Below are 17,520 nucleotides of genomic sequence, written 5' to 3'. Positions count from 1 at the left end.
TTTCGCATCTACGGGATAGCAAGGAAGAAAATAACAATGAGGGTATATTCTCGGGGCTATTCAGCTTACTGCTCGTATTCTGAAGCGCAGGCTCCGTAAGAAACGGCGTCCATCTGTGTAACTAGGCTAGGTGGTGGGTAAAAGGGGGACGACGCTATGTATATGGTTATGAGGTGCGGTATCAATGCCTGCCCAGGATCGAGCCTTGAGCACAGGCAAAGGGAGGAATAAGGTAGGGGCAGGTAATAAGTGTAAAAGCTGGCGAATCTGGGAATCATCTGAAGGGGGGGGGGCAAAAGACAGGATCAACCTTTTCCAGAGTAGAGAGGGAGGATGAACAACCAGAAAAACAACCAAGACAAAACGGGATCCCAAGATCAGAAAAACCGGAAAGTCATTGCCCACCGTCATACTCCTCCTGAACTATGCAAGCCCCAGAGCCATGGAGATTGTTCCCTTTCCAACACCCCTCTCCCGTCGCCGTGGTCATCAAATAAGGTAGAGGAATGGAGTGACAAAGGAAATGATAGGAGGGTGTGTTAAGCAATAGATACATCTGAGCGTGCCACCCTCCAAAAACACGCCGCAGGTGAAGTAATGGGGTGGGTGCAGTAAGTGCAGAATGTCCGTGTTCTCCTCCGGGTGGAAAAGCCTCGCAAAAGATTCGTTATCGTAATCTCCCGGCCAAGCCTCCCCTCTCTCTCTCTCTCTCTGTGTGTGTGTGTGTGTGTGTGTTCTTCTCGGGTATCATCAAAAGCGCCGCATATTTTTCTCTCTTGCGACTTAATACGTCTCCTCCTCGAGTAGATCCGAGCCGACGTTTGATCTCCTGGACGACGCTCGCAGGTCGACGCCGTTGCTCGTCCGCCTCGTCACCACGGACCCGCCGCTCTGCCTCCTCCCGGGTACCGGGATCGCGCTTGTGGGTTGGGGAATGCCGCTAACGCTCGCCTCCGCCTCGTAACGCGAATAGGTGCCCCTGCGGCTCGGCGTCCGCAGGCCGTTCGCCAGCGCATCCTCGTAGGCCTCGTCTATATCCGCATGGGTGATGCTGTTCGAGTAACCGTGCATGCCGATGGAGCTTCGCGGACGACCCAGAGGTGTGCGGCGGCCAGAAAGACTGGTGCGGCTCGCCGGGCGAGGAGGCGGCACCATTTCCGTGCGACTCGCTGGCCGGGCGTACGACGAGATGCTAGCTCGCGAGCTGGGCCGGGAGATCGACGGGGGGTCCGAGTCGGCATTGCAGGGGTTTCGGTTGGGAAGAGGTCCGAAGGAGAGGCGACTGACGCCCGATATACTTGGCCGGGACACGTGGCGGGAGGGGTTCGTGGTTGCGGTGCCCTGGATGGAGCTGCGGTGGTTGGTAGGCGTGGTCTCGTCGCCGGCTACGGACGATGGTGCGGTAGAGCCGACAGTACGCTTGCGAGAACGGATCGTAACCGTCGAAGGCACTTGGTGGGCTCCATTGACGGAGGACCGCGGGGAATATCGCGGTGGCGTGTGGATCGGGGCAGGCAGCTTGGAGCGAGCTGATTGGACACGAGCCTCGAGACGTTGCATCTGGGCGGTGAGGCTGCGGATATGGGTGAGGGAGTTGGAGGCAGGAATGCGGTGCGTGTTGGTATTGGTACGGGCGGCGGTGCGCGGGGCCGGAGTGCGGGTGGCGGCCACGGTGCGACCGGGAGGCTTGCCTGAGCTGGACGCAGTCAGGGACCTTGGCTTGGGGGTGATGCTGTGGTCGGCCGATGGGAGGCGCGACTTGCGGGTGAGCGGGGCCGGAGTCTTGGAGGAAATCGACTTCCTGGTCGCCGGCATCGGGGTGGGCATAGGCGCAGGCGCATGGGTGGCGGCATGAGCAGAGGCGTCGGACATGGGCGGAGAAGGTGGGCTGCGGAGATCGTGAGGCGACTTGGAGCACAAAGGAGCGGCGTCGGGAGGGGTGGTGATGAGGGGAGAGCTGGCGACCGAGGTGGGGGAGCTGGCAACGGTCTTCTCGTCGAAAGTCGGAGAGCCGAGGGCAGAGAGATCGGTGGAGACGGCGGAAAGATGCCGGGCCTCCTGTTTCTTGAGTTTGTCTTGAAGCAGGTCCGCCTCGATCTTGAGGTCGGAGAGCTCCTCGCGCAACCGCTGGCTCTCAATGCGCAGTGCTTCGCGTTCCTTGTCGGCGATCTTGATCTCCTCCTCCATCATGACGCCTCGCTCGATGGCGACATTGTATTTCGATTCGAGGTCCTCGAGGGATGAGGTGGTGTGGCGGGCCTGTCGTTCAATATCATCGTTGGCAACCTCGATATCACGCAGCTTGAGGGTCAGCGCGCGATTGGCTTCGCGCAAGTTGGTGATCTCTTTCTCCAGGGCGTTTTGCGCAGCGTTGGCCTCCGCCTTGGACTGCTTGTATTTCGTCTGTGGGGAGGGAGGGGGTCAAGTCAGTTATGGTGGGTTTTTACGAGGTGAACGTCGGCTCAGCGGCGATGCAGCAGTCACGCAGGCGGGCGGGTGGACGGGGCAAATACCTTCCACTCTTCTACCTCGAAGGAAAGACTCTCAGCCTTTTGCTGGTAGGCTCGCTCTCTCTTCTCTACCTGTTCGATGTCCTTCTCGAGTTCCTGTTCCAATTCCTTGCTGGATTCCCGGAACTCGGCTAGCTCCTGCTCAAGCACCTCGTATTGCGACTTGTACCAGGACAGAGCATCCTCGGCATTGGCCATATCGCCAGGAGGTGATGATGGGGGTTCCGTCATGGTGAATTATCTGATGTTGTTCTTGATTGCCTTCGAATTGCGTCACTAGGTATGCGGTGCCGAGGCAAGAGGCACTCTCGTCCAGTTACGGTCGCGGTAGCATGTGAAGCTGAGCGGTGACACAGGAAGAGACGGACGCCGATGGTTATGCAAGTCGGAGGGGAAAATAAAAAAATAAAAAGAAAAAGGTAGTATTAAGAGTCGCTTATTTCGTACAAAGGAAACGTCGTCAAAGGAAAGGATCGTAAATGCCGTCGCGAATGTGTGTTGCGGGGGCGGTGTGAATGGTAGGTCGTGGGCGGTGGTTTCGTGATTGTGTTTGTGACTCCTCTTTCCCGGACTACAGCCGTTTGCAGGCAGAACAGTCTTCGAGAGGAATAGATGGAAGGTCTCGGAAAAGACGGGTTAGCGACAAGAAGTTGATCCTTGTCGGTTCGCTTTCTTCTTTCTCCCGTCTGGTTCTATCGCCGATTTGTTACTGTCGAGCGACACTCCGACAGTTCAAGCGACAGTCGGGCAACGGCGTGATTGTTGGCGTCGGTCGTTCCTAGGGTCGTTTGGCGACAGACTTACCTTTGTGACTTACCTAGGCACCCGTTTGTCGAAGGGCGCAGTCGCCGTCGAGACGTTATCGTCGGTCCGTCGCTGGTTGTCGTTGTGGATGTCGGAAGGAGGAGGACACAGGGCACACCGACGTGGCTGGTCGCCCGAAGTGCCCATGAAACACCCCCCGAAGGGGGCGGGGGCGACGCCCCATTATTTGCATTATCTGTATTATTTGCATTATCTTTCCGTATTGATGTTTTCTCTCCTCGAACGGGCATAACGCTTTACCTTATCGGGCCTAGTCGGCTACCATGGCAACCTGCGCCACATCAACCCATCCATATTTTCAAAACAATACCGGTGCACGGACCAATATAAGTCTTTGACCCTTGTGGCACCGTCTTCTTATATTTCCGAGCCAACTCCTTATGGGGTTTTATCACCAACTCGTTTCTGACCAACATTGTCTCTCTCCCCTCACGCCAGCTCTGCGTTTTATAGAGGGTAATGTAAGGGTAATGCCATTGATCACGCATTCAATCAATGACCCGAAAGAACAAACCAATGAATGCGAACTGCTCTACATACGTGTCTTTCTTTTCCTGAGAGATCAGCTCATCAACGAGTTGAGCCAACTTGCAGCCAGTTCCACCAACCAGAACTCCACAGTCTTCACCGCCAACACACCGTTCCGATCCCTTGGGACGTATCTTGGACTTCGTGGTTCATGCACAAGGACGCAAGGCAACTCAACTCAATTATTGGGCTATTTGTCTCCTTCGTTCCTTGTCATATATCTCCCTATTGTCATCGTACAGATTCATACTCAATTGTAATCGCACTTGGGGGAACTGTCCCTTCCTTCATCAAGTGTCACCCAGGGTATCACGGACTTATTTCTCTCCCATCCCGCATCGTCAAGGTCTAGAATGCTTATGAATTGTCTCAGGACAGGATTGTAAAGACATCAGGGGGACTTGTAGATACAATAACCCAATTCGTCGGAGTTCTTGGCAAGAAGAACAACTGCGCTGCTCGCGAGTCATAACTTCGAAGGAGCTCTCCCCAACATGACAACTAGAACAGTGTCGCTTCGTGACTATTTCCCGTGCAGCAATAGACGAAAGCTTACCTGTGTCTCTGCTTAATTATTTTTCTCTCTACGTCCGGCGTAGTGCCTAGTAAAGAGCGAGGCGACCCGTTCCCATACATATCAACATCTTCAGACTCTGCAGAAAGTCGGTCCTCCATAGAATTCATAGTGAAGTTGCCCGTAAGAGGATAGTTCCTGTCTTTCATACTTTATAGCATGAAGAGACACATACCCTCTGACAATGATACAAAAGCTCGAAGGTTAACAGCGCAAAACTCTTCCCCTGCTATTCTAACCACCCATCCGCTGTATCCATTTCGAGATTCGCCTTGCATCTTGATTAAGACGATGTATAAAGGTATCAACGCCCACCACTAGCCAAAACGTTCTACGACGCTTGTTCAGCTACAGTCGTAACTACCTTTGAGAGATCCGAGCCGCGCAAGAATGACAAATGCAAAGGCTTGTAATTACGTCTAACATCTAAACCAGAACTCTGGCATGGCATCAGAGCCCACCGCGTAGTCTTCCCAGTGGCCTCATGGCAACTGATACACCTGTATCCCAATGCTTCTCCCAGTGAAAGGCCAAAGAGCCGAATGTCCGTACGCCCACTATCCACCAACGCCGTGCTCACCATGATGTCTATTATCCTTGCCGTTACCGACTCCACCTTCCTGTCGTGCCCACTTTTGACAGCATTCATAGCTCCTAATCACTGGCAGAAGAAGGAGTATTCTCGTCTCCAGCTGGAGAACCGCCACTATCGGTGCCCGAACTTGACTGCGCAACGTTCTTCCTGCAAACGGTACCGGGAGTAACCTCCGTCCCACGGCATCGAGCACACAGTCCCGCACCGCTAGGCAGCTTCTTGTCCGGACCGCGGGGTCTCGCCCAACAGTCCCTGTTCGTCGCGAAGGCCTTGGGGCATCGTTCGATGTATGGCTTGGTGCCGATTCGGTGATTGCAATCATATGTGAACATGACTTCCCTACACATCGTGGCTGGTGTTTGGTGTTAGAATGTGATATTCTCGGCTGCCTGGGAGGGCAAGAAGGGGGATGCTGGGAGGAGAATACTTGACTAGATTCTCTAGGAATCAACAAGATATCAATATATCTCAACTGCTAGATCCAGAGAGTGTGTACAGAGGGTAAGTAACCGTCAGGTTGGCGATCTAGGACTTGCTTGTGGGTTTGGGTTTCGATGCCAAAGCTATGATGAAGTGCTGTCGCGGAACAAAACAGCAACATGAGCTTGAGCGAAGAAGAAGTTTGGTGATAGTTGAAGAGTTGATGCTGGCTAAAGCCCGCACCGCATAGATGATGTCCGGTCAACTATGTCCAACTAGGCTATGTTACTTACCCTCAACTCATGGCGGCCCGGCGCTCTCCCTGGAGCCCTACAGTACATGCCTTGTCATGTATAGGAAGTAATCACTGACCTTCTATTGTTCTTGCCATTGCGAATGTTGTATACCTCATCCTCGTCACGGTTTTGGGGATGGCGTGTTGATCAACCTAGTAGACATGGCCTATTGTAATCCACGTCAGAGGGATGAAGACGTTGAGATTGCGGATTTGGAACTCCCGGGCTCAAACTACCATGGACATTCCCTGGAATAAACCGAACGACATTATGACGAGGCAATATAGATTGGGTATACGTGAACAGCTGATACTGGAAGTGAAAACTTGCGCTCCACTATCATCATCTATGCCCCATAACTACACCTTACCATTATCACTAAGACTCGAGTTTCTTGTTATTGGACGTCATGATAATAGATAGGTCTTGAACAATCCTATCTTCTAACATCACGGGAAAAAACTGCTCCACAGGCATGCCTCTCTTCAAGCTGCAATTCACCACTTTCCAGTCCTTACAGTATAGTCCATCACAAACGTCATAAGAGCATTATTAACCAGCTTGCACCAGTTACCAAGATCCAGGCAACTAATATGCTCCTACGTTCTGAATATCTCGCTTGGCAACGAATATTATTAAGTGGTCGCTTTTCTGACACTTTGATTGTCTGAAGATTCAAGAGAATAACAACTCTCTCAACATCAATCTACCCACCTCCATTTTGAAAACACTCCCACACCAGCATCCAGTAACTGGTCAAACCAGAATGCCCCCCGGGCCGTCCTGGAATGCAACCAGCTATATCGATATACCCTAGATCACATCTGAAGCGTGGAAGAGAGAAACATCAACTTTGGTCACTGCTAAACAATAGTTTCATTCGTCGTACGCCAGTAATTACTTCGAGGCTACATGAGGATCTTGTTCATCATGAGCTACTAATCGAAAGAACCGATAAGCCGAGGCCGTTTCTTTTCCCTTTTGTCCTAGTCATTCCTTCGCCCTGTTCCTTTTATGTGGCAAGTCCAGGGTCTCCGTTCCGAACTTCCGCATCGCCTTAACTGTACAGTCCTCCGCGGAAAAGAAAACGATCTGAGAACACCGCGGACTCCCTTCCAATTTCCCACTGGAGACCCCACTGCCCTTATGTTTGTCAAATGCCCCTGAACGCCCTGCCTGCCGGTCCAGCTGAGGATCCTTTCGCCAAGCAATGTAAAAACGTACCAGGCCAATGTTGCCAACTAAACCATCTTGAAACACAAGGAAAGCGCACAGGAAAAGAAAAAGAACCCCCCCGGGGAAAAAGAAAAACCGAACCAACGATAAAGCGAACGGGGCCAAATCATGATTAAAGTCTGCCGCCATGCTTTGTATGAAAAAGGAATTCTAGAGTCCAAAAACGGCATAGTTGTTGTCCTGTGCCGTAATAAACAACCTCGTCAACTTCTAATCGCTTTAGGCGTGTGAGAGTCCGGAGTAGCGAAGATATCCGGGCTGCCGAGGAACGGAAATCGGTCGGATAACTCTTCGGCATATGAGAGGCCGGGCGAGGTGCCGGCCAAGCGGGGAAACCCGCTTATGATGGGAGTCGGAGACGACGTGCGACTGCCCGAGTTCGAGGGCGTGTTGGGGCTTCTTTGAGGCGAGGCTGCAGGGGAGGAAGACAAGGAAAACAAGTTGCCATGCAAGGTGGGAAGAGCCGGGCCAGTGGGGTAAGAGATGACGGGGCTGGCATGCGAACTCGAGCTAGAGCTGCTGTTGGTGCTTCGGGTACCGAAGCTATCCTCCACCGTCTCGAAGCTACGTCCCCTGGGTGTACCCTCTTGGCGGGGAGAGCTCGGATCCTTCGATACATACTGCAGGCGGGGCCAGAGAGGACAACGGTCAGCACTCAGCAAGGGCTTCGAGAGAGAAGAGATGCCCGGGGATAGTCGGAACTAAGACCAGGTGTCTCTGGCTGGTGGTCGCGGGAAGTACGTACGAAGCAGTATTTGTTGACCATCTCCTGGTACGAGGATGCGGACAGGGATGTGGTGGATGAGCCGGTCCCAGGCAGGGTGGGGGCGACATTCTGATTCTGCGAGGCGGGTGCATCATTCTGTGAAGCGGGAGGCGACGGATCGCTGACAGGAGCGGGTGGGTTAGGTGCTGGGGATTGTTGTGGAGCAGACGACGCCGGCCTGGAGCTCTTCATATAGAGGCCGCCCGAGTTACGGTCTTTGTCTTTGCCCAGGGCGTCCTTGGCAGCCTGCACGGCAGCCGAGAGGGAAGCGCCGAAGTCATACCGGTTGGAGAAGGCCTGGCCGCTGGGAGCAGGCACCCGGCCGGAGAGATTGTCGCTTTCAGACGACTTGTGCTTTAGGCGGGGGCGGCGCCCACCGCGACATTCGTCCATAGACTGTCCGAAACTGTACCTGTCTGAGCCATTGATATCGTCCAAGGTGGGCCTCGGTTTGGGTCGACTCGGGAGAGGCGAAGGGTTTCCCCAACGGTTGCTTCGGGGAAGACCGCCGCCGTTCACAGCTCTGTTGGTCGCGCCTGGCAAGCCGCGTTTGCCGCTTCGCGGGACGGGCTTCTTGCGGAAGTCGACTTGGAAGTTGGCGTGATCGTTGTTGTCCCAGAACTCTTGGCCAATGACATTATACCGAATGCAAAAGTAAAGCGTCTTGGTTTCCAGATGCGCCGTGTCCGACAGCTTGATGGCGAAGGTAAAACGGTCGTGGCTGTGAGGAGCGCCCTTCTCACTGATCGCCTGTGCGAAATCTGCATTCACCTCGGATGTGGTCTTCCAATAGTCTAGGGTGAAACGACAGGTGACGGACTTCTGGAAAGCGAAGTTCGCGACTGCGATGGATCCCACCAGAGACTTTTGATCAGGCCAGAGCCAGACCTTTTCAAGCCGCACGGGTTGCGCTTTGCGGATGACACTGTCGACAGGAGGGTTCGTGATCACGATCTCCCACTGGTAGGTGGTGGTGGTGGTGGTGGGCGAGTCGGGGCGGTCCAAGGTCGTAAATGGGTACTCAGTCTCACTGTCGTAATCGTCGACGGGTGATGACCCTGCGCTGACGGCGAGCGGGCGGTCGACTTGAAGGAAGTGCCGCACGTGTTCCAGGTGGGAATCAAAGTGGACAGCCTTGCATGTCGGCGTGCCAGGCATGCTCGATGGCCTCTTGCGAGAAGGAGGGCGTAGAGCGGGACGAACAAGCTCCCCGGATTTCTTTCGAACCATGGGGGGTTTGCTCCCTCGGTCCTCTTCCGATTCTTCTTCCGAGCCGGTGGTGGAAGTCTTGGCCGAATGAGAAAACCCAGCATCGGAGTCACTGGAGAATCTCGAGTGGCTCCTCCGTCTTTCCGAGGCATGGAGCTGATCCAACGCGGACGTGCTAAAGCTGTGAATGATGCCATTGGAAGTCGGGCCCTGCCGGTCCGGCACATGCAGGGTTGTGATATCTGGGTCAGAGTCTCTGCGCAGGGAGATGACAGCGTCTCTTAGCTCCTTCAGAGTCGTGCCGAAGTGGAGACCACGCGGTCTGTTGTCTTCCTCGTCGCTCCCCGACATCGAATCCGGAGGTGAGGTGACAGCACCATTATGTATACCCCTATCGTCGGTTACGGCGAGGTCCTGGAGGTCGTCGCAGGTGCCGGGGGGAGTGGGGAAGCCATCCCCCCCGACAGCTACGGGGGGCGTACGCCGACTTTTGGTGAGATACGAGGTCGACCGCGGCAGAGGTGGGCGTGAGCCACTCTGAACCGACGGTCGCCGGCTCACATCGGGCGATGATTGTGTGGAGTGGGCGGGAGATCGCGAATTGGAAGGCGGCGTGTAAGGCATTCCCAAGGGCGAGATAAGCCCCGATGGAGGGTAAAAGGAAGGAATTGGCAGGTGAAGGATTGATGATCCCGGATCGAACAACTCGAGTCGAGGCGTCAAGAGATGCCTAATATATTCGACGATTGGGGTGGTATGTTTAGCTAGAGAACATTAGGAGTGAAACGAGGTCGGCTCCTGATCAGAACGCGGCGCCGAGAATCGGAAGCCTACTGAAAGAAAACCAGATTAGAAATATTCGTGGAGAAATACTAAAGACGGAGGAAATGAGTGGACTAGGACGTGGGTTCGCCTAGGGAACTGTATGAAGAAGCATCGCCGAAAGGATAATGCAAAAGAGTGCGGCGAAGAAAAGATGAACAAATAAAGAAAGAAAACTCTGTTGAAGGATCTGTGATGCTGTGTTCCGAAGACAGCGACGACACAGGTGGAAGAGGTCGAGGGTGCCGGTTGTAGAATACTTACTTTATAAAGAGGTTGACCGACGTGAAAAAGGACGGCTAGGGCGACTAGGCAACGGCAAGAGTCAAGCACTGGCAATATTCCAGCAAACAATGCGAGACTAGAGTCGCGTGCGTCGGTGGTCCCAGGAATGTCAGGAACAGAGGTGCGTGAGACAACTCGCTCTGTTCTGGGAGTTCGAACTGGTTTCGTCGAAGAAAATTCGGCGACGGCCAGGGAGATGTGATGTCTCCGTCGAAGATGGGGAGAGGACGACGAAGAGGTGAGCAGGTCGGAGCAGGGGAATCGGTTAGAACTGTGACGATGCGAAGATCGAGTTGATCTTTCTGTCCTCGGTTCCAGAGAGACGAACGATTAGTATAATGGGTGAGTCCTGCCCTTTCTGTTATTGTCAGCCCAATACTGACCACCCATTGAGGACAAGAGATGGGAGGCAGAGTTGTGGATTTGCAAGAGGAGGGGAATAATAGGACGAAGGTGACGGGGGTTTAGATAATAAGGGAGGCAGTTTGCTCAGTGACAAGTTTACCTACCAGGTAGTTATTTGGCGGAAGTGCCTAGTGCGGTAGCTAGCGCTGTATGAAAAAGCGGTAGCGTGCGTAGTGTCGTTCGTAGAATTCGAATCACTCCAATGCGAGTGGAGCAATGCGAGGATGGATCTACGAAGTAGGTCGAAGGCAAGGGGGTGGTGGGGGTGGCCAAAGAGGAAGAAAGAGAGGAGGGGTGGTGATGGGTGATGGGTGATGGGTGTGGGTGTGGGTGTGGGTGGGTGAGCTACCCGTACGACGGGGAAAGAGGGAAGGGGAGGGTGGATGGCGCGACCGAGGTCGTGAATTTGAGGAAAATTATCTTAGGGGTACGACGCGATATCGGTGAGTTTGTAGATCCAAGGTTAATCAAGCTTGGAAGTGTGTAGTTGCACGCCGCGGAGCAAGGGGACGCTCTTGAGTGGGGAGGGGGGACTCCAAGGTAAGTAGATGATCGGATAGTTGTTTGTAAATACGATTTGAGGGTTTGCTAAAGTGTGTCACGAAACATCTTGAAGGGTATTTTCTGTAGATTTGATCGAAAAGAGTTGACGTTTTGGAGTGGGAAGGCGAGGTGGGAAAAGTCGGACTTGTTCTAATTAGTAGTGGGCTGTAACGGAGTACGGCAATGGGCCGACAAGACAAAATGTTGGAAAAAGGTGACGACAAGGGGAGGGGGCGACCCGACGAGTATGACACCACACCAGCCAGGGGGAGGAGGGAGGGGGTGAGATAGGGACCCCAGATGCCGTGCGGCGCACCTACCTCGTAGGAACCTTTGGTAAACGGGCGGGCTGGGGCAAAAGAGTCAAGCGCGACGGCGCTAGGTCATCAAGCTCCACGGGAAAGCAACTTGTCCGCTGGCTTGGCGAAGCGTCTAAAAGAAGGCCTTCTGGCGTTCCGTGAGGCGGTCTCGTTTTCAACCGTGCCTTGAGATAAGGCGATCGCTTTGGTGAGCGAGCGGGATGAGGTAAGGAATGGCACGTATGAATTGATATCTCGAGTTTATTTGGTCTTGGGCTTAGGGGTCAATGTCAATAGAATCGGGGAAGAAAACACCCATGTTCAAGCCCGTTGTTGCGGACCTTATGCATACCTATGTACCTTATGTATGTAAGTATGTACTCAGTTATGTATCGGTACATGTACGTGTGGCTTGATATGCATGAGATGGCCCGGGCTCTTGTGTACAAGGTACGAAGTATTATTCGTACATAACGCAAGTTGACGTTATGTTAACAACCTAGGAAGCAGAAATTGCATCGTACCCAGGTAAGACAGAGACTTATAATTGAAGCGATCATGAGGTGCAGAATATGGCGAGTCCTCGCTTAGAACTCGTATGAGGACTTCGAGAACAATTAGTATACAAATGTGCATGCATAACCAAAATAGAGTAGCAAGAAAGAACAAAAGAAAACAAGACGAAAAGCAGCCCCAGTAAGTCAACCATAACCGTACGAATACGAATAAATTCTGTTGCAGGCTACGGTGCCGGTACGTGCGACAGCCATATTTACTATTTATTACCTACGGCTCGGACATGCATGCACCATTCTACTGTATGTACCTACCTACATATGCCCAGACTCAAAACATAAGAGCTCTTTCCATCCATCCATTGAGCAGCCCCTATTATATCTAGATACCATACTGCACTGCAAGCAATCTGGATCCAGTGTCTCAACATGCACGGCAAGACCTTTCCGGGGGTGGGGACAATCTAAGGCCGTGGCGATGTAGATATTCGTACTTTGTAATCTGTGCTTCGTACTTCGTAGGCCTCTGATTAGCGCTGAAGAGCTTTAACAAGGGGTAAGGACCGATCACGCCCATCCCGTAAGGACCAGTGTGCGAGGAGCCTAGAAGTCCTAATATATAAGCCTAGCTATCAGGATCTCGATGGTTTTAATGGCGTTTTCCGGCGTCCGGCTAGCGCTCAACCATCGGACCATAAGAGAAGAAAGACCACCGGATTACGAAGATACCTAAGACAGAGTAGTGGTAAAATGGCTAAATTTGTCGGATCTGATCTGATTATTATACACATGCGATCTGTTACTATTTATCCGTATCGTGGTTGTGGCTTGATACCCAGCGACCACGGCTCTTTCTTCGACGTTCGAGACGACAAAAAACAAAAACGGTAAAATGACGTCGTTCGTTCCCTTGTACTTCGCTAGGTATTTCGCCGTCGCACAGCTCCAGAGGCGGACGATAAGCCATTGAGAGTACCGTATATACGAGATAATAGCAGTCATGGACTCATTCTCGAACTCCTTTTTACACGATTCCTCCCCGTACATAAGGCAGCCGGCCCCATCCATGCCATATGTGAAAAAATTTCGCAATGTCATCCCTCGTGTGGCCCCAGCCCGGTGAACCGGGCGTCACCGTGGTGGAGCCCGCATGGCCCAGGCCTGGGACGCAAAGCCACTGGCTTTCTTTGCAGGGAAGCGCAGACCACTTAATTGTTGCAGATACCTGGCACAGCATTGGGATTTCATTTTTCTTTTCGTACGACGAAGAAGTACCCCTCGAGGCATGTCGCCAGCACGATTGATGCCAGTGCTCACTTCTCCGGTTCTCGAGCCAACGCTTGGTCACTGCGAGCACGTGCACCTGTCCGCCACTGGAAGGCCGTGTAGCATAGAATTTACGAAGTAAATATAAGTGCTCCTTGCTGTCGGGTTTCTTTTTTTGCGTTTGATATCCCGCCATTTTTCATCATCCAACTCGGATCATATCGCTTCGTACCTTATGAAGAAACTTTCGTCCAGGTACGGATACACGCCTTGCCATTCACCGCCTCCCGCCCATCCATATTGGCTTTGGCTCTCGTAATGGAAAGAGCGATGACCATTATTCGTACTTCATAAATTACTCATTCCATGAGTCGACGGACGGCCAAGAAAAAAGGTTTGAATGGGCACCGAAGGATTTTACTTGGTACGTATCCCCCCCCCCCTTTTTTTTTTGTCTTTTTCTCTTCTTGCATGGTTCGATGAGGGCTGATAAGGGGCGTGGACGGATAATTGCTCCTATTGGCTAGAACGTGGCCACCCCCTTGAACCGGACGGTCGCGAGCTCCTTGGCTTGATGGCCCCACCGGGATCATCGGCGTCTGGACTCTGGAAAGTGGAGAAAACGCGTGGGTGAGCTCCCCCCCCTTGTCCACTCGGTGGGCTTATCGTCCAGTCCGGCTTTTTTCTTCTTTTTCTTTATCGCGTATCGTACAAACCTAGGAACAAAACTTACAACGGTACACTTAATCCAACCGCCTACCTATAATGCATTGATAAAGATCCGTCGCTACCCACCACTATTATCACTGCCGTCTCCAACTCCGTCTTGCTACCTATGATAAGGATCTCTCAAAAGATGCAAGCCGGACTGCGAACGTAATAGCGGTTCGATGCACTCGACAGAAGCTGCATGAACATGAACAGACTCTTGCTCGATCTCAACGACGCCGCCAGCCATGCAGACCGAACGTTCTCACTTTCCACCTTGTCACAACTAATGACTAGCCGCCCTCTTTAACATATCCATGTTTAGGCGAGGCCGGCCGTTGGTTGGACTAAGTGGCCTGACACCCCTCGCGATTGCATTCGCACCCTGTGCCGAGTAGAACAGGCTTTCCCACTGCGCTGGGCCACACACCCCTCCGTATGTAGCTTCATGTACGTAAGTAATCCATGCTTCTTCGTAAGGGTAGGTGCACGTACCCCTCCAGCGACTGCCGACCCCCGCCATAACTACCAGAGTATATTTCATACAACGTACATGCAAAGGTACATAAGGTACCTATGTATGCGATGTGTGTAGCTATTGCGACTTAACCACCAACACTGGCAACTCGACCGTTACACTCACTTGCCGCCCATCATCTCGCAATTCAATCTCACCAATGTCCAGCTCACAATCCTTTTGTTCGTTATCCGATGCTCGAGCGACCCCGCTTTTGTCAGCAACGTCTTCCGTCCCGCATGAGGCGCCGCATGAGGATCGTTCTCGAGCTTGCGGCTAGGTAAGGTAGTCTGGCTCATAATTAATTCCCGCGCATCCCATCCATTTCTTTGCCCCGAACATGTACATCGCGCGACTGGCTGAAACTGCGCTTTTTTGGACTTCCGACCGACGCGAACGGACCACCACAATGGAACTTCGTCGCTGCAAGTGTTGGCTGGTCGAACCTCACTTACGAGTTGAGGCCACTTCTCCTCTCATTACTTCTAGGACGGGGTGCGCGAATTTATGGTTTCTCGTGAAGTCTGTAGCGTCCATATCGTCTTGAAATTCCCGCCCCACGATGTGCGCAGGCTCTAGTGTGGCTTTGGTGTCGAGGTCCGATCACCCCAAGTTGGGAAATATAAGCCGTCTCCGTATCAACAGTATCAACAGCTGGAAAGGGTGGCGGAGCCGCACTCCAAGCCCATCAGCGATATCTAGTAATTACGAAGTAGACCGAAGGATTTCTGTTTTGGCAGCCGCTGCTACATCCAATGCAGTAGGTGATAATTCAAGAGGGGCCTGATAGGCCGGGTCACGTAACCCGCACAGGGCTAGCCACTAGGGCCTATAGCATTTCCACCGCTTTAACTACGGTATCTAGGGAGCTCTCTTCTATCAATCAACAACCTCACAATCGTACGGGCGCGTTGTTTCGGACCCCTCTGCCTGATCGGACGTCGATGTACGTTGTAGGCGAGGGGTTGGCTGATTTTCAGAACGTGCATTAGGCACGCTTCGCGAGATTGCAACGCTCAGTCGACAGGGTCGAGAGACCAGGCATGGCAGTGCCGCTGTCCTCTTCTCGGAGTACGAAGAACGGAGTACGAAAGCCACGCCCATTAGCATTGGATACCATATCTGGGGAAGATCGGCAAGTGCGGCAGCCCGCATGGCAGGCCCCATTTGCACTCGTGCGACCTTTATGTACTTCGTACATATATCGCACTCTGTAGATAATTACAGGCCGAGCTCCATATTCCCGAGAATAGAATGCGAGTTTGATTGAACAACCTGGAAGGCAGTTCGAATGATACGGAGTACATACGTACACTCTGGGCAGGGGCTTCCGACAAGGGGTGCACCTCGCTGAAATAAAATTAAACAATTTTCTTTTTGACGCGGTTTACTTTACTTTCTTGACCATTTTTGAAGTCCGTGAGGTAAAGCCGTAAGTGGCTTCTCTTGGTGGGGGTTCCAAAAAAAAGAAGAAAAAAGAAAAAGAAAAAAAAAAAGAAAAAAAAAAAAAGGGTTCCGAGATCCGGAGCGAGCCAGCCATTAATTAGCCATTAGGACGAGCCAATTGCCATGGCACCTCCGTGGGCTTTCCGCCTTGCCGGGGAAGCCAGGCCAGGGCAATGCGCAGTAAAACTTCGCAGAAAACAAGGAACTGGCGAAATGCAAACCCTAGCCCAACGGACAATAGTGTGCATGCTTACTCACAACCAAAAGTCCCAGGGGTGGAGCCCATCGAGAAAAGAAAAAGAACATCTTCTGGGGCCCAGTATATGTTCCTTGGCATCTTATGTTGACGTCATGAACGCATCGAAGTATCGGTCGACGAATCACTTTGCATACCGAGCGAGCAATTCTTTCTATTCTGAAGGCCGAGACCACGACGCGCTCGATGGGAAACGCACGAGCCAGCTGCTTAAAAAGTATGCAAGTGTTTTAAATGAGAAGCTTGGACAGATGTGATTTAGCGTCCAGTTATAACGGCCCATGGTTTACATCGTACTTCTTAACGGGCCGCATTCATGAAGGGGGATTCAAGGGCATGGCAGATAAACCGAGGGGGGACCACGAAGTCACAACGTATATCTTGATTACTTCCGAATCATCGGCCTTCCAGGGTTTTACAAAGTGGAGGGCGACAGCGCGCAGTCTACGGATGGGTAGAGCTCGTTGATCCCCCGCCAAGTTCCAACCGCCCATTATTAAGTCTCCGAACCCGACCCTCCGTCATAACCAGTTCCCAACGTCGCTTATTTTGACCGATGAGGAGGCATTCAACAACGTCAACCAAGCCTATCCTTAACCCAACGAGTCTGTGCTCATTTTACCGCCGGGGGGGATGTCAAATCCGTTGGGACCAGGGTGCCGCACGCCCTGCCATGTTCTCTTGCCATGCTTCCCCCGCGGGACCACCCATTGTTTTACTTTCTTCCCTCGTCACGGCTCGCATCAGGATGTTGATTGGTTCACCCAGGCTGCAATGCAGTCTGCACATGGGAAGTCCAGGCCATGATGATGGGGGTATTCATGAGACACCATCCATGAGGAGGTCCTGGCCGTCCTGTGGTGATGGTACGAAGTTTGCTTGCCATAGCAAACCCCCAGTCATATTGTCCATCTGGATATTCGGGGTGAAGTCCGATGCATGCCGTAATAGACCGACCGCCTCCCCGGCATGCCACCTTTCTCTTCATCCAATCCCTCAGAGATTCCGATCCCTTGTCGAAGTGGGAACATGGGCAGATAGGTATGTTTCGTATGCACTGTCTCTCCGACTCTACTCCGTGAGTTTGGAAAGGCGGGCAAGTTGGATCGGACATGTAACGGACTAACGCTAATCTTTCCCCATGTCTCAACATCACCTGGTCCAGGTGACGAGTTCTCCAGAGCGAACGGTCTGCAGAGTCTTAAGAGGGTCAATGGAGTATATGTCTTTTGATTCCCTGTGCCACTATGTCTACCTGGGTATACAGCAAAGTACCTTAAGGTAGTCACAACCTTTTCTACCCTGGCAGAGGCGTACTGATAGGTATTCGCACAAAGTAATGGCGGATACGGCGTGCAGAGCAGTTGGTAGATAAGACAAATAAGGAGTCATTGCAAAGTAAGGTAATTACTCTATAGTCTGTACTTCGTAATTGAAGAGGGGCGGGGTGAATATCCCCGTAGGTAAGTGATTCCAGATTGCGAAACCTGGGCAAAGCC

General features: G+C 52.5%; 6 protein-coding genes across 6 annotated transcripts; 3 read left to right on the top strand and 3 right to left on the bottom strand.

Moving 5' to 3' along the window:
* Window positions 1-530: 530 nt before the first annotated feature.
* Window positions 531-2,883, bottom strand: SODALDRAFT_184900 (nuclear distribution protein nude). Its single transcript, XM_028607086.1, has 2 exons — window positions 2,514-2,883; window positions 531-2,403 (listed from the first exon to the last, which is right to left on the bottom strand). Exons 1-2 carry the CDS (start codon window positions 2,739-2,741, stop codon window positions 784-786), a joined length of 1,848 nt encoding a protein of 615 aa, XP_028466060.1. The 5' UTR covers window positions 2,742-2,883; the 3' UTR covers window positions 531-783.
* A 715-nt stretch (window positions 2,884-3,598) lies between these two features.
* On the top strand, window positions 3,599-5,344 carry SODALDRAFT_360597 (hypothetical protein; the record flags this gene model as incomplete). The annotated part of the gene is made up of 9 exons (XM_028614288.1): window positions 3,599-3,647; window positions 3,789-4,119; window positions 4,159-4,245; window positions 4,330-4,395; window positions 4,523-4,560; window positions 4,649-4,738; window positions 4,792-4,846; window positions 4,961-5,149; window positions 5,230-5,344. The coding sequence occupies 9 exons, from the start codon at window positions 3,599-3,601 to the stop codon at window positions 5,342-5,344; spliced, it is 1,020 nt and encodes a 339-aa protein (XP_028466059.1).
* A 2,295-nt stretch (window positions 5,345-7,639) lies between these two features.
* Window positions 7,640-9,583, bottom strand: SODALDRAFT_279291 (hypothetical protein; the record flags this gene model as incomplete). Its single annotated transcript, XM_028608158.1, has 2 exons — window positions 7,640-7,819; window positions 7,877-9,583. The coding sequence occupies 2 exons, from the start codon at window positions 9,581-9,583 to the stop codon at window positions 7,640-7,642; spliced, it is 1,887 nt and encodes a 628-aa protein (XP_028466058.1).
* A 506-nt stretch (window positions 9,584-10,089) lies between these two features.
* On the bottom strand, window positions 10,090-13,432 carry SODALDRAFT_360594 (hypothetical protein; the record flags this gene model as incomplete). Its single annotated transcript, XM_028614287.1, has 7 exons — window positions 10,090-10,368; window positions 10,965-11,059; window positions 11,208-11,363; window positions 12,219-12,238; window positions 12,964-13,053; window positions 13,127-13,201; window positions 13,362-13,432. The coding sequence occupies 7 exons, from the start codon at window positions 13,430-13,432 to the stop codon at window positions 10,090-10,092; spliced, it is 786 nt and encodes a 261-aa protein (XP_028466057.1).
* A 17-nt stretch (window positions 13,433-13,449) lies between these two features.
* SODALDRAFT_379444 (hypothetical protein) lies at window positions 13,450-15,678 on the top strand (the record flags this gene model as incomplete). The annotated part of the gene is made up of 11 exons (XM_028615042.1): window positions 13,450-13,518; window positions 13,622-13,724; window positions 14,019-14,081; window positions 14,201-14,238; window positions 14,306-14,335; window positions 14,488-14,599; window positions 14,750-14,814; window positions 14,892-14,982; window positions 15,060-15,079; window positions 15,312-15,494; window positions 15,644-15,678. The coding sequence occupies exons 1-11, from the start codon at window positions 13,461-13,463 to the stop codon at window positions 15,676-15,678; spliced, it is 798 nt and encodes a 265-aa protein (XP_028466056.1). The 5' UTR covers window positions 13,450-13,460.
* Window positions 15,679-15,888: 210 nt separating this feature from the next.
* Window positions 15,889-17,456, top strand: SODALDRAFT_379443 (hypothetical protein; the record flags this gene model as incomplete). The annotated part of the gene is made up of 6 exons (XM_028615041.1): window positions 15,889-16,246; window positions 16,344-16,387; window positions 16,502-16,597; window positions 16,677-16,887; window positions 16,973-17,062; window positions 17,187-17,456. 6 exons carry the CDS (start codon window positions 15,889-15,891, stop codon window positions 17,252-17,254), a joined length of 867 nt encoding a protein of 288 aa, XP_028466055.1. The 3' UTR covers window positions 17,255-17,456.
* Window positions 17,457-17,520: the final 64 nt, after the last annotated feature.

Source organism: Sodiomyces alkalinus (genome assembly GCF_003711515.1).
Source record: "Sodiomyces alkalinus F11 unplaced genomic scaffold SODALscaffold_6, whole genome shotgun sequence".
Taxonomy (NCBI): domain Eukaryota; kingdom Fungi; phylum Ascomycota; class Sordariomycetes; order Glomerellales; family Plectosphaerellaceae; genus Sodiomyces; species Sodiomyces alkalinus.
Note: the sequence above shows the minus strand (reverse complement) of the source record. Positions and strands in the feature narration are given on the sequence as shown.